This window comes from Lissotriton vulgaris, chromosome 9 (genome assembly GCF_964263255.1).
Source record: "Lissotriton vulgaris chromosome 9, aLisVul1.2, whole genome shotgun sequence".
In the NCBI taxonomy this organism is placed as follows: Eukaryota; Metazoa; Chordata; class Amphibia; order Caudata; family Salamandridae; genus Lissotriton; species Lissotriton vulgaris.
The window spans coordinates 1202733979-1202756813 of record NC_141697.1 but is presented as its reverse complement, the minus strand read 5'-3'; the positions used below and the strand labels follow the sequence as shown (position 1 = coordinate 1202756813).

The following is a 22835-nucleotide window of genomic DNA, read 5'->3' as shown; positions in this document are numbered from 1 at the left end:
AAGCACACCGTGACGTATCTCTCCAATATGTTTTATAGAGACAGCACAAACACACCGGGATATGTCTCTCCTACTTGTTGGTAGAGACAGAACAAGCACACTGCAACCTGTTTCCTCTACTTGTTGGCAGAGACAGCACAAGCGAACATGTCTCCTACTTGTTGGCAGAGACAGCACAAGCACACCGCAACCTGTCTCCTATACTTGTTGGCAGAGACAGCACAAGCACGCCGCGATCTGTCTCCTGTTCTCATTGGCAGAGACCGCACACCCAGAGTGCTGTCGTCTTTCGGTCTTCCCAATCGTCAGCACAAGCTCTCGTTTGCATTTCTCTTGCTTTGGAAATTCACCTGAGAAGACAGCTCCTTATCCCAGTTCCCTGTGAGGTCTGAGAGACGGTAATCTACCAGCCTGTCGCAGGGGGCGCCGTCAGTCGCTTGCCATGCCGAATGCCTGTGTCCCCGTCCCCGTTCACTTTATTTAATTAGAACTGTAAATCTGCTAAATGAATGCGCTCGCTGAATGCCAGGGCCATTTATTTAGTTACTCTCCAGCGTAAATAAAATTATATCCGTCGATCTGTCTCTGAAAATGACTAACCGCGCCTCCGTATTCAAATGCGCATGAATGTACAGTACCCCACCACCTTCAGGAGGCCGAGCCGGGCCCGTCTCTCTCTGGCTGTTTATTGTAAATTAGTCTTAACTTATTCTTTTAACTCAGTTTTGTTAACAGATTTTTTTTTTACTAATGGGGTTTCTACACTTATCAAAATGTATGCCAGCAGGGGTTTGCCAGCCTTTTCTGTAACAAGAGCCACTTTTGATCAATAAAAATAATCCAGGACTAATATTGGTGTTATAATAGTGACCACACCAGATAAGATTACATTGGTGAGCCCCATGTGCAAGATAACTAGCAGTGATCACCGCAGTACGTTTGGCAGGGCTGGTAACATGAATGTAAAAATGGTATTGTCTGATTGGAATGCCTCGACATAGGTAATACACAACAGCCATGGCTGCAATGCCCATAGGACCAATGTAATAATATTATTAACACGTCTCCCTAACATCATGTGATTTATGACTCAAAAAAAAGCTTTAACTATGTTTTGGAATTTCGGTCATTTTTCTCCAGACATCTCAAATATATCCTCTCATTTCTGGTATGCATATATTAATTCTTGCAAGCAAAAGCTTAAAATTAAGTAGGCTGGGCTGCACACAGGAGAGCTACGTACAGGTCGCTGGAGAGCTACCAGTGGCTCACGAGCTACTCGTTGGAGAAGCCTGGTTTTAAAAACAATGTGTGCCTCGAAGGCTTGAGCCGGACATTCTCTCTGGACGCTTCCATATTTTACTGAACCCCCTTATTCATCACATAGCGCTTTTTAGCTGTTCAATGAGGTGCAATGGTGACTCCATTTTTATGCCTCAAGCACCCTCGTCCTTCCAAGACCCAGATTTTAGGGGAGCCATTTCGCTGCGTCTGATTGGCACAAGAGCGGAACTGTGGGTGGGTACATTCCCACTGCCCCTTCCCACAGCAGCCCGCACACTTTCCATGGCAGGGAGAATTCAGGGAGAGAGGATCATTTTTGGAGGTGCAGGGGGAGGTCATTCCAGGACTTTGTGGTCAACACACCTCCGGCTTTGAATTGTAATCTTCGCAAGAGTACCTACATAAGGAGATGTATTTTATGAGGACTGGCAATCCCTTTCCACACAAAAAAGAATTTAGAAAGGTCTCTGGGACCTTTGAAGAAGCATCTGGCTTTGGAAATAGGGCAGCATATAGGGAATTTTATTGATTTATTAAATTTTTTACCGCTAAGCTTGCTGCAAATATATACATTTGCTGTAACGGACAACTTATGTTTCTAATCCTCGTACCCTTTCACTTATCATTTTGACATTTAAAGTGTACTGCTGGGACTTTAAGAACCTCGTCGAGCTGTGAGATAGGCTGTCAGAAAGTTGAGAATTTCTAAATTTCAAAATTGGGCTTTGAATTTCGTTTGCAGTTTGGCTTGTCTTTTGGAAAGTCAGCCAACCTCCTTTTCAGTACTGAGATACTGTAAACTCGTGGTTTTAACTGTGTTGGCCAGCCGCGAAAGAAAAATAAGCGAAAGCGGATTGGACTAGGGGGACATGAGGTTTTCTGAAGGCCTGTGGCCCCCAGGAGCCTCTTAAAGTGAGCGTTAGGTCATTGGAATGTACCAAACTTGAAGGAGGTGAAAATAAAATGTGTTTTCATTTCTGAAACTGGGACGTCATAGCCCACTGCTGAACCCGGTCTGTTTTGCGGTCATTATGAAAATGTTATAGGGGGATTTTTGAGCCACACCCCGTTTCTTCCATATTATCATGTCTATGACGTGACCGGCTCTTTTGTAGGCCCTGGAAACTGTCATTCGACATGTCCCAGGGTCTGAGCACTTGGTGGAAAGGAGGCGAGAGGCCTTGCTCACTGTCCTCCCCAGAGGACAGACAGGGGGACAACACGTCTGGGTAGGAAGCGGTAGTGATAAAGGCCTCCTTCTGAGTTTGTACTGGCACCACCACCCCATACTTTAGGAAGTCCCATATTTTTCCCTAAAAGTTTTGCCATTTGGCCATAAAAAACAAAATCATGTTTTTAGAGTGATACCTTGTTTGCAGGAATTTCGCATGACTTTCTTTTTTTATGTAAATTCCCACTTCGCATAAAAAGTCTCATGAGAGACTGACAGAAGTGTGGAGCGAGCAGTCGCAGCCGGCATGGCTCGCAGGTGGGGGGAGAGGGGGCGGGCGTGGGGCATCGTGCGGGGAAGGGGGGGTCACGTGGGAGGTCTCGTGGAAGGGGTTTAATAAAAAAAGAAACTTACCTTGCGGCCGGGTCCCGCGTCTTCTCTGCTTCGGCTCCTGCTCTGTTGCTGCCGTGCCTCCAATAGGAACAGGAAGCAGGCAGCCAATCACAATGCTGCTTGCAGCTTTGTGATTCGTTGGGACGGCGCCCAGCCAGGCGCTTATGGGGTGGGCATGTTCTCCATGCTGCCTGCATGGAGAAGGGGAAAGTGCGATTGATTGGTTTGGGTGACGCGATAGGGCCGACCAAACATTCTTTGCGCACTCGAGAGTGGGAAAACCACTCCTCCCGTGCCCTGCTCAGAGAGTAGAGCAGACCCACACACCTGCCCGCCCGCAATGTAAACATAAAATGTTAATAACTACGTTATTACCATTTTATGTTTTTCTTCTTGCACTGTGAGAAAGCAGTGGGGTGACCTCCTCCGCCTGGGTTGGACTACCAAATTGCTGCTGGTGAGATTTTCTGGGTGAACGGGTCTCCTTCGTGTTAATGTTATGTGAAATTACGTAATACTACAATTCGTAAAATTCAGGATCTATGCAGATTTCGCTGGCTGAATGAATCCTTCGCCCAGCCCTACCCTGGGCCTCTACGAATCATGGCGATGGCATATGTCCCGCGCAGGGCACCTTCAAAGCGCAAAACGGGCCGATTCCTGGACGAGTGCAACCCCCCTGAAAGCTGTTGTCTTGCACCACCTTGGAACCTTGAAATCCAGAAAAGCACTTACTTGTTCCTCAGCCGGACAACGATTGCAGCATAGGAACAAGTAAACCCGTCATAGCTATGTACAGTATGGCAGCGGACCAGATTACCCAGGGAAACACGGATTCTAGTGCCTCGACCTGATGGTGCCCAATACTGGCCTTTACAGGAGGTTTAACTGCTACCATTTGGAATTCTGACTTTAACATGATCTTTAGGCAGTATTTAATGCCAACCTTTACACCAACTCCCCCGCGTAATATAATAATATTAATTCCACATTTGTAGATCATGAATGTATCACCCCTAAGGGTGTCAAGGCGCTGGGTGCCGTCGTGGAGATTAAGTGAGCTACTGCCCAGAGTCACATGATGCTGAGCTGCCCCTGGCTGTGGGATCGAACCGTGAGCCCTGCGCTCCGGAATCAGCCGCTCTGGCCGCTGTGCCACACCTCTCCCTCTGTGCATAAGCCTTGTTGCATTTCTCACAGCTATGGCATGGCTACCCACTTCATGCCGTGTGCCCGGAGTCCTGAGCCATTGGAAAGAGCCAGCAGTTTCACATTAGGCCTTGACAAATGTAATTTACATCGTAGACATTCAGTCAGTCAACTTCCCGGTATCTCGCATGACTGTTTTCGTGATTAAATGGCCAACCAATGAGGGAAGGCAGCAGTCCCAACCCTGCCGGGACCTCCGAGGTTTCCCCCTCTACAGTAAAGGTAAGTTTTATGATGTTTTTTTTGTTTTTGTTTGGTGCGTATGTATGATTTTATGTATGTGTATGTGTTAGTGAGTGTTGTGAAAGGGTGTGTGCGTGCACGTGTGTGAATACTTGGGGGTGAGTGTGTGTGCGCCCCCGCCCCCTCCATGGTAAAGTTACTGGCCGCCCCTGCCCAGTTATCAGATCTGTTTTCGCATTTGATGCAGTTGGGGGAGGTATTCGCTCTATGCCGCCGGCCCGCAATGTTAGGCCAGGGTGCATACTTAAAAGCAAAGCAAAATAATTAAACCAAAAAAAAAAACATTTCACACAAAGATGCGAAGAAGTCATTCTTTTCCTGGCGACAATAGGCCCGGCCGCCCCGCCCTGTGCACAAAGGCCCCTTTCTCCTTCTAAACTGCCTCCGCTCTTCTGTGACACTAAAAACTTCAAAACCTGCGGCGCAGCTCATTAAATCAAATTATTGCAAACACATTTTCGACCGATATTTGAAAAAAAAAGTGTGAGAGGCCTGCGCACGCACTCACTTTATTGTGAAGAGAAGAAACCCGATGCACGCAGGAAATGTTAATTTTTTTCAACCTTTAATTTTCATATGAATGATTCTGAATTAATGCCGGGATTTAAGTGCTGTGGGTGCCCTTGTTCAATTAGCAGAAGGGTTTCTGCCTTAAGCTGATCAGAGTGCTCCATTCAGCAGCCGCTGTAGGCCGGGAACAATAGGCAAGTTTAGGCCTTGTGAGGACAGAGCGTCTCGCAAAGGCGGGGGCTGACCTGTGCGGCAGTAGCTCTATGCCGGCCTTTTCATTTTATTATTATAAACCTCGGTTTTTGGGCGATTATTGTGTACTGTTGCCTGACGGCCATTTCTTTCAGAAACTTGTGCTTGTTCAGAAAGTAGTTGCTGGCTTTGGACTCGTAAGATCGGAGTTATAAAGCGGACTCCCTCCCTTCTCCAGAATATCCAGAACTCCCGAAAGACAGAGTGGGGAGCAAACTCAGAGAGAGGAACATGAGGGGGAGATAATGATCAAGAGAGGATACGAGGGAGACAGCCGGAAAACACTCTCCTACTGTGCTTAAAGAAAAAAAAGTAGCACTTAAAAAGCAAGCAGTGGAAGGACAGAATAAATGGGTCCCTGTTCAAAGGGAGGGACACACCCAAAAATAGGTTGCGAAGCCTACACACGCGAACAAAATGGAAGCAAGCAAAGGAGTGACACTGAAGCTAAACTAGTTAGTAATGGGTTGGCTCTAAGCCCACTGTAAGCTAACAAAATGACTCGGAACATGTTAGAATCGATAAACTTTAGGTGTACATAAGCGGCGTTCATTTATGTTCGCCACAGCCACTGTTGAGAGCAAAATGGAGATCGTGAACATTGCCTGCACCATCTTGTCTGCTGGAAGTTCCTCCGCACATATAAACTGCAGTCATTCGGACCGAACGCAGCAACATCAACTTGCTGCCACAAACTCGTTTTTACTCTCATCTATGTTTACAGGCAAACCCATGGACACCCTTACACAAACAGGTTCCAAATACCAAACAGACTCTTGCACTGCACACTGCAAGACTTGTTTTTGCCAACAATGGGACCTGTTTTTATCAACAGAACGGACTCTTAGATTTGGCCAGTCTCACATGTTTTAGACCCTGCAGCAAGGTCCAGCTGCAAGATTAGATAGTCTGTTTTGACCTTGGTGGGAGGAGAATTAATGTTGGGATTGTGTAACCATGTGGATGGAACAATGTTGGGCTTGTGTGACAAACCTGCCCGGGGCGGAGCCTCCAAGCCTGTAACCAGGATAAATAAACAAATGCATTGGTCAAACCTGTATAAAAGGAAGATGCAGTTAGAACACCTCAGCAGATTACCACGGTGTCTATTGACAGGTTCTCCTCATGAGAAATAAACTTGTTTCTTGTGTTCCCGTTCCCAGCGCCTGCCTCATTATTTTGATAGTAAATCCAGTGAATTGAAGGTGCCCTGCGCCGGGCAGCATTGGGGGTCTTAGGAGATTCGCTGCTTTTCACAAACAGACAGGGCAGGCACAGTCTTGAGCCAGGCCTAGAAGAGTCATCAGTACGAGATGCAGTGGGTCTCTTTCATACACGTGCCCTGGTGCTGCTGCACCAGTGATGGCTACAACCAAGTGTACTCTGGGGTACTGTCCCAATATATTTTCTCCCTTGCACCCACCATTTCCTGCTTCCTGCAGCCTTGTTGTGCATCCCATACCTCATTTTTACACCATGTCATATCGGAGATGCACGTCATGTAATAAAAATATCCGTCAAGTGCTGTGTTGGTCTTGGAGCTGTGTGCCTTGTTTAAGAGTGGCTTCAGCATAGTAGCAGACATTATAAATCAGCACTCGAACAACCAAGCACATGGCACTCCTGTCCTTTTACTTGCCCCCCCCCAAAATGCTGTGAGGCTGGTTTCAGGTACAATCAGGTGCAATCTTTAAAATCTAAATGGTGATACACATTTCGGGGGCCAATTTCTGCCTCTTCCATCGCTGTCTCAGCTTTTGTATTGAGGTGTTTTTGGCACTTCCTGTGACGTCTGCTCACTCGTCGGTACACTTTTGACACTAAAACATCCGAAATCTGGCGCCTAAAATGGCGTCGGCCAGCAACATTCATGTACGAGACGAGACACTTAAAAAACCGTAGCAAACAGTTGCCTTTTGTCACCTTAAAACTAAACCATAAAGGCGAGTTTAGAAGGACCTTTAAGTCACACTGGTATTATTTCAGGGTCGGGTTTGTGTTTAATTTCCTCTCCGTGGAGTTTCTTAACTAAAAAGACATGGCCTGGTGCAAAACGGGATTATATTGGCATAATGGCATAATTTGCTTTTGCGTTCTTTTTTTTAAGTAATGCATTCCACATTGAAGTCTTCGCCTATCCCTCCGATAATATATGGCTTAATTTTTTTTCTAAAAAAAATCACAGTAGTAACTAAAACAAAATACGTGAGGTCCACAGAATGTAACCTCTGGCTGTTTTGACAAGGCTCAGCAGTGTTATATGATGGGGAGAAAAGAATGCAGCATGTGTTCTTTTGACACAGATCACACAGATTGACATTATATGGCCTTCAACTCACCCAAAGATATTTTATTTTAAATAGAAACAATGGGAGTAGTCTGGTGGGTATGGGAAATATTAAAACACAACTTCTGCATGTACATAAGACTACATTATCACACATTAAAATAAATTGAACTTAGTCACTGATCAGAGAATTTATACTCTTGAAGCTAAACTGCTAAACCGAGCTATTTCAGTTTTCTAGTCTTGTCAAAGCCAAATAATCTTGGATAAACTACTTTTCCTCCCTATTTTTCTCACCTGTAAAACGAAGGAGAACCGAGAATGGAAATCCGGGCGTAGCATTAAACACTACAAAACTAGATATTTGTATTTTTTTCTGACAAATGCTGTTCCAATGATTAAAGAGCTCCACCTGATATACAGCGTTTTTCAGAACTGGTTGTGAATTGAGGCTGTCCAGCTTGGAGTCCCACTTGCTGTATATTCGTTGTCATTGTTTTGAGGTGTCACTGTCACCCAGCTCACTCTGGTCACTTTCATCTAAGCTGTAAGAGAGGTTTCCACATTATCATGCTCTTAATGAAAGTACATCTTTAAGTTTGGGGCCTTTTCCTGGCCCTAGAGAGGTGGCCAAGTTTTAAATGTTACGTTTGAGTACATTTTCTGCCTTGCCTTTCCTACGTTTTATGGGGATGTTTGTAATCCTTCGTTTGGGGGTTGCTATTTAGAGGTTTTATTTTTATCTTTTCTAACCTTTTTCGGTTTCTAAATTTAATTTTCACAATTTCTCCTTCCGTTTTCCTTGTTCTACATATGGTGTGCGGCTATAACGCTGTAGGCCTACATAGGTGCTTTTAAACCTGCTCCACAGTTGCAGGGTGGAGAGGATCGTCTTTAAGTACCCTGTGCTCCCGGAGTACCCTTCCTTCAAAGCAGAGCAGCTACAGGTCCCTGCACACCCAAGCCCCTGCACACCCAAGCAAGCCCCTGCACGTCTCGTCGTCCGGTGCCTGTGCTTAAGTTGACTGCTCAATGTGTTAATTGGCATAATGTCTAAGAACTGCTGTGTAATTAATTTGTGCATGAATCCAGTTAATTGTCTCTGAGGAGGTCACAGTTTAGAAATCCCATTTTCTTGGAGTCGATGAGGTTGCGGCTTGCAAATTGTTTCATGCTGGCCTTCCTCAGGAGAGTCCTGCGTGTGGTTTCCCGGAATGCAAGCGACTCAGATTCTGCTACGAAGCTGTGCCCTGTTCCACCTGAGCCTAACAGTTGTGTCTCTCTCTCTCTGGTTCTCTCCAGGTGCCTGTCCTGTGTGAATGGATCCTTCCCGTGCCACTGGTGCAAGTACAGGCATGTGTGCACGCACAACGCCGCCGACTGCTCATTTCAGGAGGGACGAGTCAACATATCAGAGGTAAGTTCTTGGAAAGGGAAGTTGGGGAGAGAGGACCTTCTGAGTTGCAGGTTCTTGCTTCTGGATGCTTAAGACTGTTGATGGGCAGAAGGATGGGTGGGTGGGGGGGATTCCGGGTGCTGTTGGTTCAGATATTGTATTGTAATTATATTTATATAGTGCTTACTACCCCTGACGAGGCGTCACAGCACTTTTTCAGTTAGTAACCTGCTACTCCAGAATCCATAAAGGGGTGAGGTGCACACTCTACGATGCTACCTAGTTTGCCACTCTCTGAAGAATTCCAGCTGTTCTCTTCAGTGCCCTCGGATTGTGGAACCGGTCCCTTCATTCGAGGGTGATCTTGCAACTCACTTTATTGAAGCCACCGTTGCAAGAAAATGGTGGCCAGTGGACCGGCAGCCCTACGTTTACACTACCTAGTCTTACTTAAGCTCGTTCTGTACAGTGGCTAGAGTTACTTTTTCTCTTAACCTGCAGTCAGCTAAGAGACTTCACTCTTGTTCACTGTGTGGTGTCTTAGCTCTTGTTCCCTCCTCTATCCCTCCTTTGACTCATTCCAAACCTCATCTTACTAATATGATTACCCAAATATCACTTTCTGGACTCCTACCCCTGTATCCCTCCTTTGACTCATTCCAAACCTCATCTAACTTATCAGATCTCAAAAATAACATTTTCTTGACTCGTCCCTCCTCTATCCTTTTCAATCCAACGAACAGACTCAAATGTCCACTGCTCAACTTAACAACTTATATTTCCCTATACTAATCCACCACTAATCCTTTGGGTTCCGAACTAGTGTGATCGGCACTGGAAAGCACATTGACGCCTCGTCAGGTGTATTGAGAGCTGGATAAATACAGTTGCTATTAGTGGGGCCATGTCTCTGTTAACAGTAGCTTTTAGTACCTTGCTTTTTTGGTGCCGATTAGCTGATAGGCGCATGTCCACATGTTTAAAGTAGTTTTTTTCTGCTACTCTCGGTATGGACTAGCTGTTGAGCCCTGGGTCATATGGTTGTGACTAGGACACTTCTTGATGCAGACTAGCTGGTGTTGTCGACCCTATGTTTACAGTATCTTTATTTATTTTTGAATTATGATGCTTGGTTTAGAGTAGCTGGTTGGACCCCTGGCCTAGGTCTACAGTATAATGTTACCCTACTTATTGATATGGAGTAGCCAGTGGTCCCTACGCTTAATGCTACCATAGTTCTTACAGACGCTTAGTTATTGGTTACTCTGTAGGCTCTTAGATCCTGCTTACTATATCTAGTGTGTCCTTAGCTGTTTGTTTGTAGTGTTGTTCCTTAGGTTTCGTTTTTCTTGACTAGTGTGCTTTTGGATTTTTTTTGCAGTGCTTTTTGTTTACTAAGTCACTTTTGCACTTTAATCACTCTATTATCCGGTTTTATTGACAGCCATGTTCAATAATTTGTGTACATAATATTCATACAATACAAAATGCTATGTTTGACTAGAAAATAATTGTCCTTGTGGGGTGTTCAAGCAGCACAGCTTGGTTTCCCAATAGGGATGGTGATCCCTTTCTTTAAAATCATATATCTTTTCACAAAAAGTTGAATGTTGTGGATACAGTAATTTCTTTGAACAAAGCAATTGACACTTTCCCGACAGAACCACTTCTTTATATATCATGTTTTTGAGGTGCAGCAGAGTTCAGTTAAGGTTTATGAGCAGGGAATCACTGCTCAGAATAGGTTTACAGGTGTATGTAAGCTACATCCCTATACATGTCTCGTGCACAGATCTATGCGACGAACACCACTATTTCTGTGAGGTGTTCAGATGTATGTGAAGTCCATTACTGTTCATGCTATCTATATAAATGTGTGTGGGATACATCAGTGGCCAAATAAGCTATACTGTATGTGAGCTGCATATCTGCTTATATAATGTACACTGATGCATGTTAGGTACACCGCTATTGACGTAAGGTGTATGTGAGCCCACCACTTTTCATGTAAGGCATACACAGGTATGTGAGCTGTACCATTGTTCATGGGAGACACGGTTTTTGTAATGTACAATTATGTATGTTAAATACATCCCTATTCATGTACGGTGTGTATCGGGTGAACCACTTGCCGTGTATGGTGTACACGTCTTTTACTACTGGCTGTGAGAGGTAAGCATCTTTGAGGTGCAGTACTGTTCCAGTAAGACATGAATGTATATGTATGGGATGCCTCTGTACAAGTAAGGAGGTGAACCTATGTTAACGTAAGGTGTACAAATGTAGGTGTGGTGCACCCATGGTCATGAAAGGCGTACACCAGTATTGATGGCAATGATGATACATGCAGTGTGTGTGGTTACCTCTGGTCCTGTAATGTATGCATCTGTGAGGTCCACACCTATTCTTGTAAGGTAAACATTTGTCTGTGAGGTACAGTGTAAATATATATGTGCAGATGTCACTTGTCATGTGCGCAGTGCAGATGTGCGTGAGGTGTGAAGCAAGGTTGATGTAAGGTGTAAACCTATATGTAGTGATATCAGCAGTCTGACGTTACTCTTGGCAGGGGTGTCAAACGCAGCTTTGAGGTGTGTTTCCAGGTGCCCACTTACCGTGAATGAGTTCCATGTAGATTCATTGTAAATGTGTCTTATGTGGAGGTAATTATAGATCCGACCCTATTGAACCTATGTTGGACACCCCCTAATATATATATAGAGCCACTGGAGACTGCCCGCTCAAAGAACTGAATATTTTCCTTGCTCTGGATAGAAATGAGCCATTCCTGGGGATAAATGGCCCAAGAAGGGATGTTTTTTCTGTGCCTCGGCTCAGGGTGTCGCCTTGGCTTCGAACGATAAAAGTCTTGTCGCAGCGCCTGGATGTGCCGTCTGCACCGAGAGCCGCATCACTGTGATGTGCCTGATGGAGCTCCTGGCTGCTCCTCGCCTTCCTCGGTAATTAGTGGCGCGGGCTGCGCGTAATGAGGCTTTTTGAATAAAATATTAATCCGCGGATCAGGCAGACGTCGCACTCTTCTGCCCACATCCAAATCTAGCTGTCGCTCCTTCCGTCTGGAGTTCCTATCTTTGGGTTTTTGTCTGCTTTGCTTTTGCCTTTTTTTTCAGCATTATTTTGCTTATTCCATCTTAGGTCTCCTTCTTAGCAACGTATTTCTATCCACACCCAGCTCCACTTTCCGGTTTATTTTGCTTCATATTCCTGTTTCTTTGTTTTTCTGAGCTCCCTCTGTGCCATGTATGTTCCCACTTCCTAAAACTTTCTTGTGATAGCTTTAGCCGCCTCCAGTGGTTTCCAACAGTTACATTACTACCCTTGAGGAGAACCAAGGGTTGCACTGACATCCGCATCAGATATCTTAAGACCCTTCCCAGTCAGGGTTCCGCAGCAACCACAGCACCGAGACTGCCCTCATCGCCGCCACCAATGACATCAGGACCCTTCTTGACAACGGCGAGACCGCAGCACTCCTCCTCCTAGACCTCTCCGCCGCCTTCGACACAGTCTGCCACCGCACGCTACGCGCACGCCTCCACGCCGCAGGGATCCGAGACATAGCTCTGAAATGTACCACCTCCTTCCTCTCCGGCAAATCCCAGAGCGTCCGCCTCCCCCCATTCCGGTCCAAAGCCTCTGAGATCATTTGCGGCATACCCCAAGGATCCTCCCTCAGCCTGATATTGTTCAACATTTACATGGCCCGCTCGCACACGTCGCATGACAGCACGCCCTCAACATAATCTCCTACGCCGACGACACTCAACTGATCCTCTCCCTCACCAAGAACCCCATCACCGCTAAAGCCAACCTCCATGAAGGAATGAAGGCCGTCACTGACTGGATGAAGACCAGCCGTCTGAAGCTGAACACGGACAAAACGGAGGTCCTCATCCTATGCACCGACCCTTCAGCCTGACACCCACTGACCACGCACGCAACCTATGAATCATGCTCGACTCAATGCTCTCAATGACAAAGCAGGTCAACGCAGTCTCTTCCTCCTGCTTCAACACCCTCTGCATGCTCCGCAAGATCTACAGATGGATCCCGACAGACACAAGACAGTCACCCAGGCCCTCGTCCGCAGCAGACTCGACTACGGAAATGCTCTCTACGCGGGAGCCCTGACCAAGCTCATCAAACGACTACAACTCATCCAAAACACCTCGGCACGACTGATCCTCGACGTACCACGCCACGGCCACATCACTCCCCACCTGAGGGACCTGCACTGGCTCCCCGTCAACAAGAGTATATCCTTCTGTTGGAAAGTGGGTTATTGCTAGGGGCTAATGTAGGTCTGCCACTGGCAATAAGGCCACTAACATAATAGGACTCCGCATAGGTCTTAGAAAATTATTCCTTTGCTTAACCCTTGGTAATGTGGCTGCAAGCAGACATGCTTAACTTCAAAGACAGGTATGTAAAGCATTCAAAAACACCATTTCAGTAAATAATTAAAACACAACACAGAATTAAAATCCAACACCAATTTATAAAAATAGGTAATTTTTTTTATCTTTTAAATGGTACCAAAACGAAAATAATCCACTGTAGAGAACCATAGATATGAATGTTTAAAGATTAGTCACTTTCTAGTGCTTAGAAACTAAGAGCGCCCCTTTAAGTCATTTTGTTTTATCTGTCAGGGACACACCTTTATAAATTGTTCGGAAGAATTATCACCACTGTAGTGGTCCACCTTCTTCAGCAAGCGGGGTCCAGTTACAACACCCCCCTGGCGTTCTGCTTGCGGGTTCCAAAGTATGCAACACACAATCCAAGGTTCTGGAATCTCCAAGAGGGTCCTTGAAAGTGTGAAACTTCAATTCCGCAATCCACTTGAACAAAACCCTTGCAAATCCATTGGTACTCCAGGTTGGGGATTCTTTGTGGGGCTGTCCAGGTGAGCTCTGTTAACCTGTAGCTTGCAGGGAGTTTCCACTCTTGAGTCCTTTGGCAGCAAGGTAATCCACAGGGCTGTAGTTTCAGATGGTGCAGTCTTCCTAGGTCTGGCCTTAGAGTTTCTTGCACAGCAAAAAATCTTCAGCAGGGCACTTCTTGCTTCATTCAGTTTCAAGCAGCAGATCTGGAGGGCTCTGCCCCTCTCAGATACTTATTCAAAATTCTCTGGGTCAAGCACCAGGTCACTGCTGACCAATGAGAGCAGGGCAACTCCTCATAGTTTTGACCACATCCTGTGGAGTGTGGCATTAGTTTGTCCCAGAGTGCATCATTCTTCCAAATCCATAATGGCTGATTTTCCAGAAAGGAGGTAAGAGCTGGCTAAACACACCCCCTGGGATATCTTATTTCCATGGACTCTTCCCCCTACCATCTGCACATACCTTCCTTAAGCCTAGCCCTGACTCTGGGTCAAGACTGTCATAGTGGCCTGAAACCCAGGCCTCCCTTCTGCCTTTGAAGAGCGTAGTTTACGACGCCACCTCCTGGCCTGGCATTCCTATAGAACAGCACACTGCCCTCCCAGCAACCTGGCTAATCCACTTAACTCTGACCAACCAGGGCAGACCACTGAAAGGCTGAATTTGGACTTGCAAACAAGAAAGTCTCATAACTTATTGTATTTACTTTAGGAGGAATTTAACAATATAATATTGTTGAATTTACTACTACCATTCTGGGAAGTCTTTGAATGGTCCGGCTAGTCCTCTCCTATCAATATTTATTAATCAATCACTTCCTACCATGTTAACCTATGGGCCATGGGGTTTGCAATAGGGAAAATGACCTGGGCCACTTTTCAAGAACCAGGGCTTATAGAACCATATTTAATAAGTAATTCCATAATTTCTATAGGACCTCCACCCCCTGTGCAACTAGGGGAGACTTCAGGGGTTCTGAATCTGCAGAAATATTGGAGATCATCCTTACCCAATTCTTCTAGCATCAAAGTTGAATTTGAGCAGCTCTTTAATAGAATGTGGGGAGTGAAATGTAAAGTTTCACTTTACCCAGGCATATAAAAACTCATTTTATAAGCGCGCTCCTTATAAATAACTGACCTCCCACCCCTGGGATACCTAGGGGTGACCCTGGGGGTCCCTAATATGCAAAAACGTGGTAGGTTTTTAATTTTTAATTAAGGGTCCCTACCCCCAAAGTCGAGTTTGGGAACAATTTAGGGTTTAAAAACTGTCCTGGCCACCAGGGATGCTTTTAAATTGACCTCAGGCTTCAGCACTGCACACATGCCCGTGCAGAAAATCTGTTGGCCTCTAAACTGCCATGCCCCAGGATACTGGAGACTTCTAGGTAGTTTCAGTCCCCTGCCCTATTACATACTAGGGCTTATGGGGTAGGTCATGCCAATTACAGGGGTATCCCACCATACCATAGTGTACCCTAGTGTATGTTGGGTGTCTTAACTGTATTCTAATTTGTTACTTTTAGCTTGGCACTGGGCCTGGTTAAACAGAGCCCAGGGTCAGTCAGAGTCAGTTACCACAGTTCCAGTCAGCAAAAAGTTGGGGGGAGCCCAGGGCACAGGATGACTTTGCAACACCTTCAAGCTCCTCATCCACGCACACTAGGCTCTCCACAAGACCGGCCCTGCCTATCTCCACAGACGGCTCTCCTTCTATATCCCCAACCGCCAGCTACGCTACGCCGACCTCTCACTCGCCACTGTCCCGCGCATTAGAAGAACAACCACAGGTGGGAGACCCTTCTCCCACCTCGCCACCAAGTCATGGAACACCCTCCCACTGAGCCTACGATGACCCAAGACCTGCTGACCTTCAGGAGGATACTCAAGACCTGGCTGTTCGATCAGTAGCGCACCCCCACTTACCCCAAAAATTGCCAGGGCCCTCTTCAGGAGGCCACTGCAGCTTGCACTACCCGTTGCCCCAAACCAGCACTCCCAATGTCCGTACGAACGCTACAACTAACCATCACACCCCTAAAAGTGACAATTGAGAGTACTACGGGCCCCCAAAGCTATAAGAATGGGTTGGGCGGCAGGTAATGCTCTTTTTCAATGTGTATTGAATCATTAAATTGTGATTGTGCACATCCCTGAATTAAACAAACAGCGCCACCATGTGGCCGACTGCCTTAAGTGCCGGTGTTGGCAATTAAGTGCTGGTGCCAAGCCCCGGAAACCAGTGGCTCAAATTAAGCACTGTAAGTATCAGGGCATTGGAATCTTTCACCTTTCCAGTGTTCATTGCACATTTTCCAGCCTTATGGCTTTGTACTCCTGGACCTCATCCGTCTACTGCCTTCAGGCCGTCTGCATTCACAATGGACTAACACCGCAGAAGGGGTGCCGTTGAATGTGTATATAGGAGCCAGCCCCTACCTTATTACCTACCCTGAGTGAGTCCACTGCAGAGAAGGCCTGGTCGATAAAAAAGGTCTATGTCCATGCACCAGGGCCATCGGAAACGAGGAGTTAGTCTTTTGCTGTCTGCGTCCTCTCTCGGCCTTGATGTTCAGACGCGGATCAAGCGGGAAAGGTTTTTAATCTGTTTCAGCCTACTTTTACATGTTAAGTCAATCTTACGGTATGCAGCGGGTACTTGACTGGTAACCATGTACTGTGGTCCTGTTCCAACTGAAGGGAAGTCACTGCCTCTCCCTGCCTGGGTGAAGGTGAAGCTTCTTGCAGTTTACAGATGGGAATGAGAGAGGCTGCCCATCTCTTAGCTTGGGAAAGATGCTGCGCTCTCACCCTGAGGGCTGATAGGTCGCTGCCTCCATATCCTAGCATTGCACAGATGCACAGATCATGGCTCTGCATACTCTGGGGTTTTTGCTGGCTCACCAAGATTTTAGGAAAATGTGAGACTTCTTTTCCTTGAGGGAATAGCCCTTATTTTCTTTGAGGTCATGAGACAGCGGTTCAGGGTCGCAGGTTGTCCCCCATCCTACAGAAGGCGCATTCTTTAATCTGTTCCATCCTGTTGGAAAGAGTAGTCTCTTCCTCAAACCCAGAGTGAGGGTCTTCCTTTTCCAGAGCTTGTAACCGCGCCTTTCCCTCATTGTATCTTCTGTAAAACCTATATTTTGAGTCTACGCCTGTGGTGGTCCTGTTTTTAACAGCGTCCTTTTGCGTTAATTTCTCCCAAACGCCACGTTCTTTGGATTTACCCTGGATGCCAGCCTCACCCTCATGGAACACATTGCCAAAAACAAAAAACAAACTGCCTGGTACCAGCTCGCTTCTGAAGAAAGCGGAACAATATCTTCCAGAAAGCGACTTTCGAACTGCTTAACAGGCCTAAAGGGGACCTACATGCCACAGCATGTCTCACCCGGGGCCTGTAGAACCATAATCACCTCATTTCCACCCTAATGGAAGTCCACTGGCTCCCTCTGCTGACCCGCACCTCCTTCAGAATTAGCTGCACCACTGCAAAGCCATCATGACCAGCACCCCTGCTTATCTTGCAGGCAAGCTCGCCATCTGTGGTGGTTCTCAGCACACATGCAGACAGGACAGCATCAGACTGCAGACTAAGTGTATGCAGGCAGGATCTTGAACAACATCCTTGTATCCATCAGGCCCGCCCCAACGCTGCTCCAATTTTAGCAGAGAGTTAAAGACTCACTTCTTTAAAGAACACCACATCAAAATGCATTCGACACCCACAAACCAGCTACGTCTCCTATTGCTCGACTATGATAGTCTTTCACCCTATACAGTGCCCAGCTGCCTTGTAGCTAGGTTCTCACTATAGAAATACTGCATACATACATTTCTCACCTTGAGTACACTTAGCTGCGTTCCTTGCTTCATGCCATGGTCCACGCACTTTTTGTTAGTGTGACTGGATTGATCCATTTCATGCTCCTGTTTGAAGACACTTGTCCTTCCCATAGATTCACCACATTTCTTGCTGTCATCTCTTGCAATCATTACATTTCTTTCTCCTGCCAATTTAGGTCACCCAATCCCTTGCACCAATCTCCGAGACCGTTCCCTGCCCCATCTTTTTTTGTTCACCCTATGTCTTGCTTCTCTTTCTTGGAGATCACACTATTGCTTGGAGGTCACCCATTTCCTGCTTCTAAGCACTAGGGTGACCTATTTCTTTCTTTTCTAGGAGTCACCCCATGGCTTGCTTCTGTCTCCTGTGGGTCATCCCATTTCTTGCTTCTAACTCTAGGGGTCACCTTATTGTATCTTCTGTTTATTTTTTCAGTTCACTATGTTCCTTGTGTGCTAACCCCCATTTTATGTTTGCTTTTGGGGTACTTCCTGCATTTTTTTCCACTGCCCTTGGTTATTGCCCATTTCTTGCACCAAACTCTTTGCTAGGGTCACCCACCGCCTGCCCAGTTTTCTCTAGTAACAATGCTCTTTGGAGTGGTCTGCATCGGAGCCTTTAGGCGGACCTACTGCTCGCCTGTGTTTTGCTTTCATTTCTCTGACCTTTCCTGCTTTTTTGCAAAACTGTGAGCAAGGGCAGAGGAGCAGGGGTGTTATTCTGCAGACGGAGCCCTACCAGGGGACCAGGCAGGCCATTAGCAGCAGCTAGCTGCTGGAGGGGTAAGGGAGCAGGACCAAAATGTACAATTAAAAATGAATTATCTTTTAATAAAGAGCCTGAGCTGAGGAGATTAGTCGGCGAGCTCTGATTGGTGGAAGGCTCTTCGGTGTGAATGGGATGAGAAAGGAGCGAGAGTTCAGGGAGATGTGTCACGCGGAAGAATCATCTAGAGGTCTCCTAATATTCAGAGGCAAACATGGCATTTAGCACTCCAGGCGGCCGGCTGTGAAGGCGCGGGGGCACACTTCGCACCCAGTCATGCTAGCACAGGGCACCTATATGAACGATGCATCAATGTGTTCCTTATACTGCATTTGCCAATAGAGCATACCTGTAGTAAGTAGAAAAGGTACTATGCGCTCGGTGTAGGTCTTTGTTCCATATATTTGTTGCAGTGAGGGAGGCTGTTGTGTAAATGGCCAACTCCCTGCCCGTCACTTCTGTACTTTTTTTTTTAACACATCTTTTTATTGACAATTGCAATAAAAAATTGTACAAAACGAAACTGTGCACTGTTAAATTCATCTTCATAGCTGCATCATGCCACTCTGTCCCACCCACCCCATCCCTTCACACAACCTGCAGCATTGCTCAATGGAACTACTTTAGGCATCCAGTCACCAAAGGAAATTGGGGTTAGGTTATCACATATGGCTATTTCTATGATTGCTTACTCCTGTCAAGTCTGTTTTGGAATTACATAAAAGAAAGAATAGGAAATTAAACAGTCAGGGCCCGATTCACAGAACTAACTTAAGACAAAATCCTAAACTTACTACTTTTGGTATACACAGAAGTTAGAATTTTGTCTTAAGTTTGTCTTAAGACAAATTTAAGACAAATTTAAGACAGACTTAAGTTAGGATTTTGTCTGAAGTCTGTCTTACGACAAACTTAAGACAAAATCCTAACTTCTGTGAATACCAAAAGTAGTAAGTTTAGGATTTGTCTTAAGTTAGTTCTGTGAATCGGCCCCTCAGTTTCCGCCACCCAGACGCCCTACAGTACCAGACATTCCCAAACAATATGATAAAAGGCACCAGTGTGGCCACAGCTTCCTCGGCAGGTAAAATGTATCACTCTACCCGTCTACTCCTGTCCCCTCTTGACCAGCAGAGACGACCGACCACCCTGAGAGCAGGTGTGTACAGCCTCTCTGGTCAGTTTACCAGCTTCTTGGACGCAGGGGTTTCAGAGTTTGGTCGGACTGTGCAAGAGTCCAAAGTGCATGTGGGTATGTATGTCCAGTGACCCAGAGCCACGGATAGTCAAACCACCAATGAACAGTTTGGAGGATATTGACTGACCGTTTGCATGAATAAAACATAAAAGGGAATAGTGGTACCAAGCAGGGAGGTGCAAATCTAGATTACAGGTGAGGTTTGGGTACCAAAAGAAGCAATTAACAGGTGGCTTTCTTGGACATCACAGTCCGCATCTGCCTCCAAAGGACGTGTTTTGTCAGCGTCGTCCTATGGGGTCAGTGAAAACACACTTGTTCACTTTTATCACAATCCTGTGTTTGAGTTGGAGGGGGAGCAAGATGGAAGCGTTAAGAATGATGGAAAGGGAAGTCCATGTAACCATCAGTCAAAAAAACAAAAAAACTGGTCTATTCTAGAATTCAAGGTGTTTATACCATTTCCAAATGTGTTCCTTGACACAGGAGACAGTCCCTTACGCCCCCACCTATTAGACCTTTTTCCCTTGCCAGAGAGGTGAGCGCAAACTCCCGTGGATTCCCTGAGCTGGGATAACGCGAGCAGGTGAAGGTCCGAGCTCGGATTTTCAGTTCAACAACTTTGCTGAATCTCACTCCTTAATCCTGGTTAAGCACTAGTTACAGGCCGGCCACAACTATCAGTATTAAATCTCCCAGGGGCCCAGCTCCTCGTTAAAACCTACCGCAGGTCTTCTGGGCGCTTTGAAAATACATGCCTGAAGATTGTCTCAGCTCACGGACCTGTGAAAAAGGAGCGGGTTCAGACTGGCTAAAGGATGGTGCCCTGTGATACCCCCAAGAGTGGGACTAGGGGATTAAAACGGGCCACCAAAGGGGGGCTGGCAGTGCCAACCGTGGCATTGCTGGCAGACATGATGCATGTCCACCTATGCAGAGGAAGCTTGTGAATGAGCAGTGGCCTTGTGTAACAATCCCACGGAGTGCCCCACGCCTTATTAAAGTCCCGACCCCTGTCCTCCATTCTTTCCATTCCCCCCTCTCCTTTCTGCCCCCTGCACTCTTCTTTCTCTGCTCACGGCCTGCTCCCCACTGTGGATCCACCTTCTTCCTGCAGTCGCCCTTCCCTCCTCCTGCCCCTCCCTCTCTCCTCCTGCCCTCACCTGCCTCCCACTTTCAAGAAGGAAAGATCGATGGCTCAATCCTTTTCAGGCAACGCAGAATCTGGAACTCACTTCCACCTCAGTTCCGGACCACCACCTCCTCCCAGGCCTTCAAAACTGGCCTCAAAGTTCTCCTCCTCCAAAGACCCCTCCAAATGTAATTCACGCCCTCTCTATTATCTGAAGGAAGACCTCCCATTAATGAAAATTCTATTCTCCATGACTATGGAAGTGCCTTCCCAGTGTGTTCTTGTCGTTGGAGTGTTTGCCATTTACGGCAGTATTATCCTTGTACCTGTGTTTGGTTCTCTTTTGTAGCATGCACACGTCACTTTCCTCTTGTGACACACTGTTTGCTACCTCTCACATTTTGTTTGCTTTAGATACTTGCACAAGTGCCACCATTGCCTACGTAACGTTTGTTCTTGTGCTGGAGTGTCTGCCATATATTGCAGTATATTACCTCTAATTGTACTTTGTTTTCTCTTGTAACCTGCACACGTCACTTTTCCTCCTGTAATGTATCATTTGCAACCTCTTGTATTTTGTTTGCTCACAATTGTCACTTTTACCTCCTGTAACTTAACGTTTGCTTTTGTAATGTGTTCACTTGTAATTTTCTCCTCATGTATCATTACTGTTCCTTTTGTAAAGCGCTCTGACGCCTTCGGGTAGTCTGCGCTATATAAAAACGCATAAAGAAATAAATAACTTTCCTTCGCCTGCCTCCCCATGCAAGAGAGCATGGGGGCCAAGAGGCTTGTCACTCATATCCCCCCTCCCCTTTCAGCCGTTTCTTGAGCCCCCCGCCCCTCCTTCCTCCTCCCCGGCCCCTCCCTGCATACTTGCCTCTCCAGGGCCGCTCCGTCTTGGCTTCAGAATCACAGGCTACAATCATTCATTTCTACAAGTGTATTTTTTTCCAGTAGATACAGTCTAAGTCGAACCCATTACATCTCGTGGGCACTGGGCAGGCGCCGGGGGCTGGCAGCGGTGTGCCCCGCGTGAGGCCAGTTAAATGTCAGATGTCCTGGTTGCATTACATTGCAGCGTGTTAGCCCAAGTGCTAGCCACGGCCCCATCCCCGCAGGCCTGCTCCGTGCCGACATCCGCAGCCTGGCCAGATTGTAAGAGTCCCGTATTTTAAGAAACATGGTATTTATTTCAGCTCGTGGAAAGGTCAGGGGAGAATTCTTTAAAAGGACACGAGGTTGAGAATAATTCGAGAGAGCGTGTGCCGCGTTTCGTTGTAAATGACCGGTACATGGCCACGATATGAAGCATTCTTCGGCCAGGCAGTAGATGCTCGCTGGCCAGACACTTCTGTTTTCCCGAGGTGCGTTTCTTCATTTCTTAGGTTTTGTGTTGCCTGTTGGTATTCTGTTGGTTTAGGCTGCCAGCTCAAATAGCAGCTTGAGGGCTCCGTGCTGAAGCATATAGCACCCCAGCAACAGAACTCTCATCAGCTGCAGATTTACTTGTTTGCATTTCATAATGGCATTATATTTCATACATACTTAGGGGTTTAGGAGCAGGCAGGGCGAGTGATGTGCCCAGGGTCACAGGACTTAGTCAGGTGCCAGAGCCGGGATCCACATTTCAAGTCAGCTGGAGGCCCACATCTCCTTCATAGGCACACGTCTTCATTTTTAGGGCGAGGCCTGCGCCACTTCGTCAGAAGTGGGCGGAGTTTCGAAGCCCTCTTGTAAGGGCTTGTTTTTATCTGCTTTCTGTGTGGAACAGGTCTTTGATGGGGCTACCCTCAATTGCTGAATCCTAAACTATTCCACAGGGTCTCAAAATGGCAGCAGCGTCGACCTTTGAACTCTCAGCCATTCCACCTTCTCAGTGTTGACAACACATGGCAGGGGTTGTGGTCTCAGTGGCCCCTCTTTTTTTGCACAAGCACCAGAGCCAGGCACGATCCTTATAGGGAGATAAAATATTAATTTTATTGATCTGAAAGACCAACCGGAAACAGCTTCTGATAGTGTTTATGGTTGGATTATAAATGCTGTCGATCAGGGGTGTCCAGCAAAGCTCCAGTAGTCCTATGTCCTGTCCAGATGTTTGGGATGAACCTTGAATGTGTAAATGAGTTTCATTTAGATTCATTGCATGTAAATTTATCCTGTGTGGGTATCCTGAAAATGTGTCCTGGACCTCTGCCCTCCCCCGGATCTTCGTTAAACACCCTTGCTA

The 22835-nt window shown here is 46.5% G+C and overlaps 1 protein-coding gene across 3 annotated transcripts in view; it reads left to right on the top strand.

Moving 5' to 3' along the window:
- PLXNA1 (plexin A1) overlaps positions 1 to 22835 on the top strand; it is a 569446-nt gene that overhangs the window by 363415 nt on the left and 183196 nt on the right. For all 3 annotated transcript variants that reach the window (XM_086939278.1, XM_086939276.1, XM_086939277.1), the window contains exon 9: positions 8652 to 8766. In XM_086939278.1, coding sequence (XP_086795404.1) covers positions 8652 to 8766 — 115 coding nt within the window. The remainder of the gene's footprint in view (positions 1 to 8651; positions 8767 to 22835) is intronic.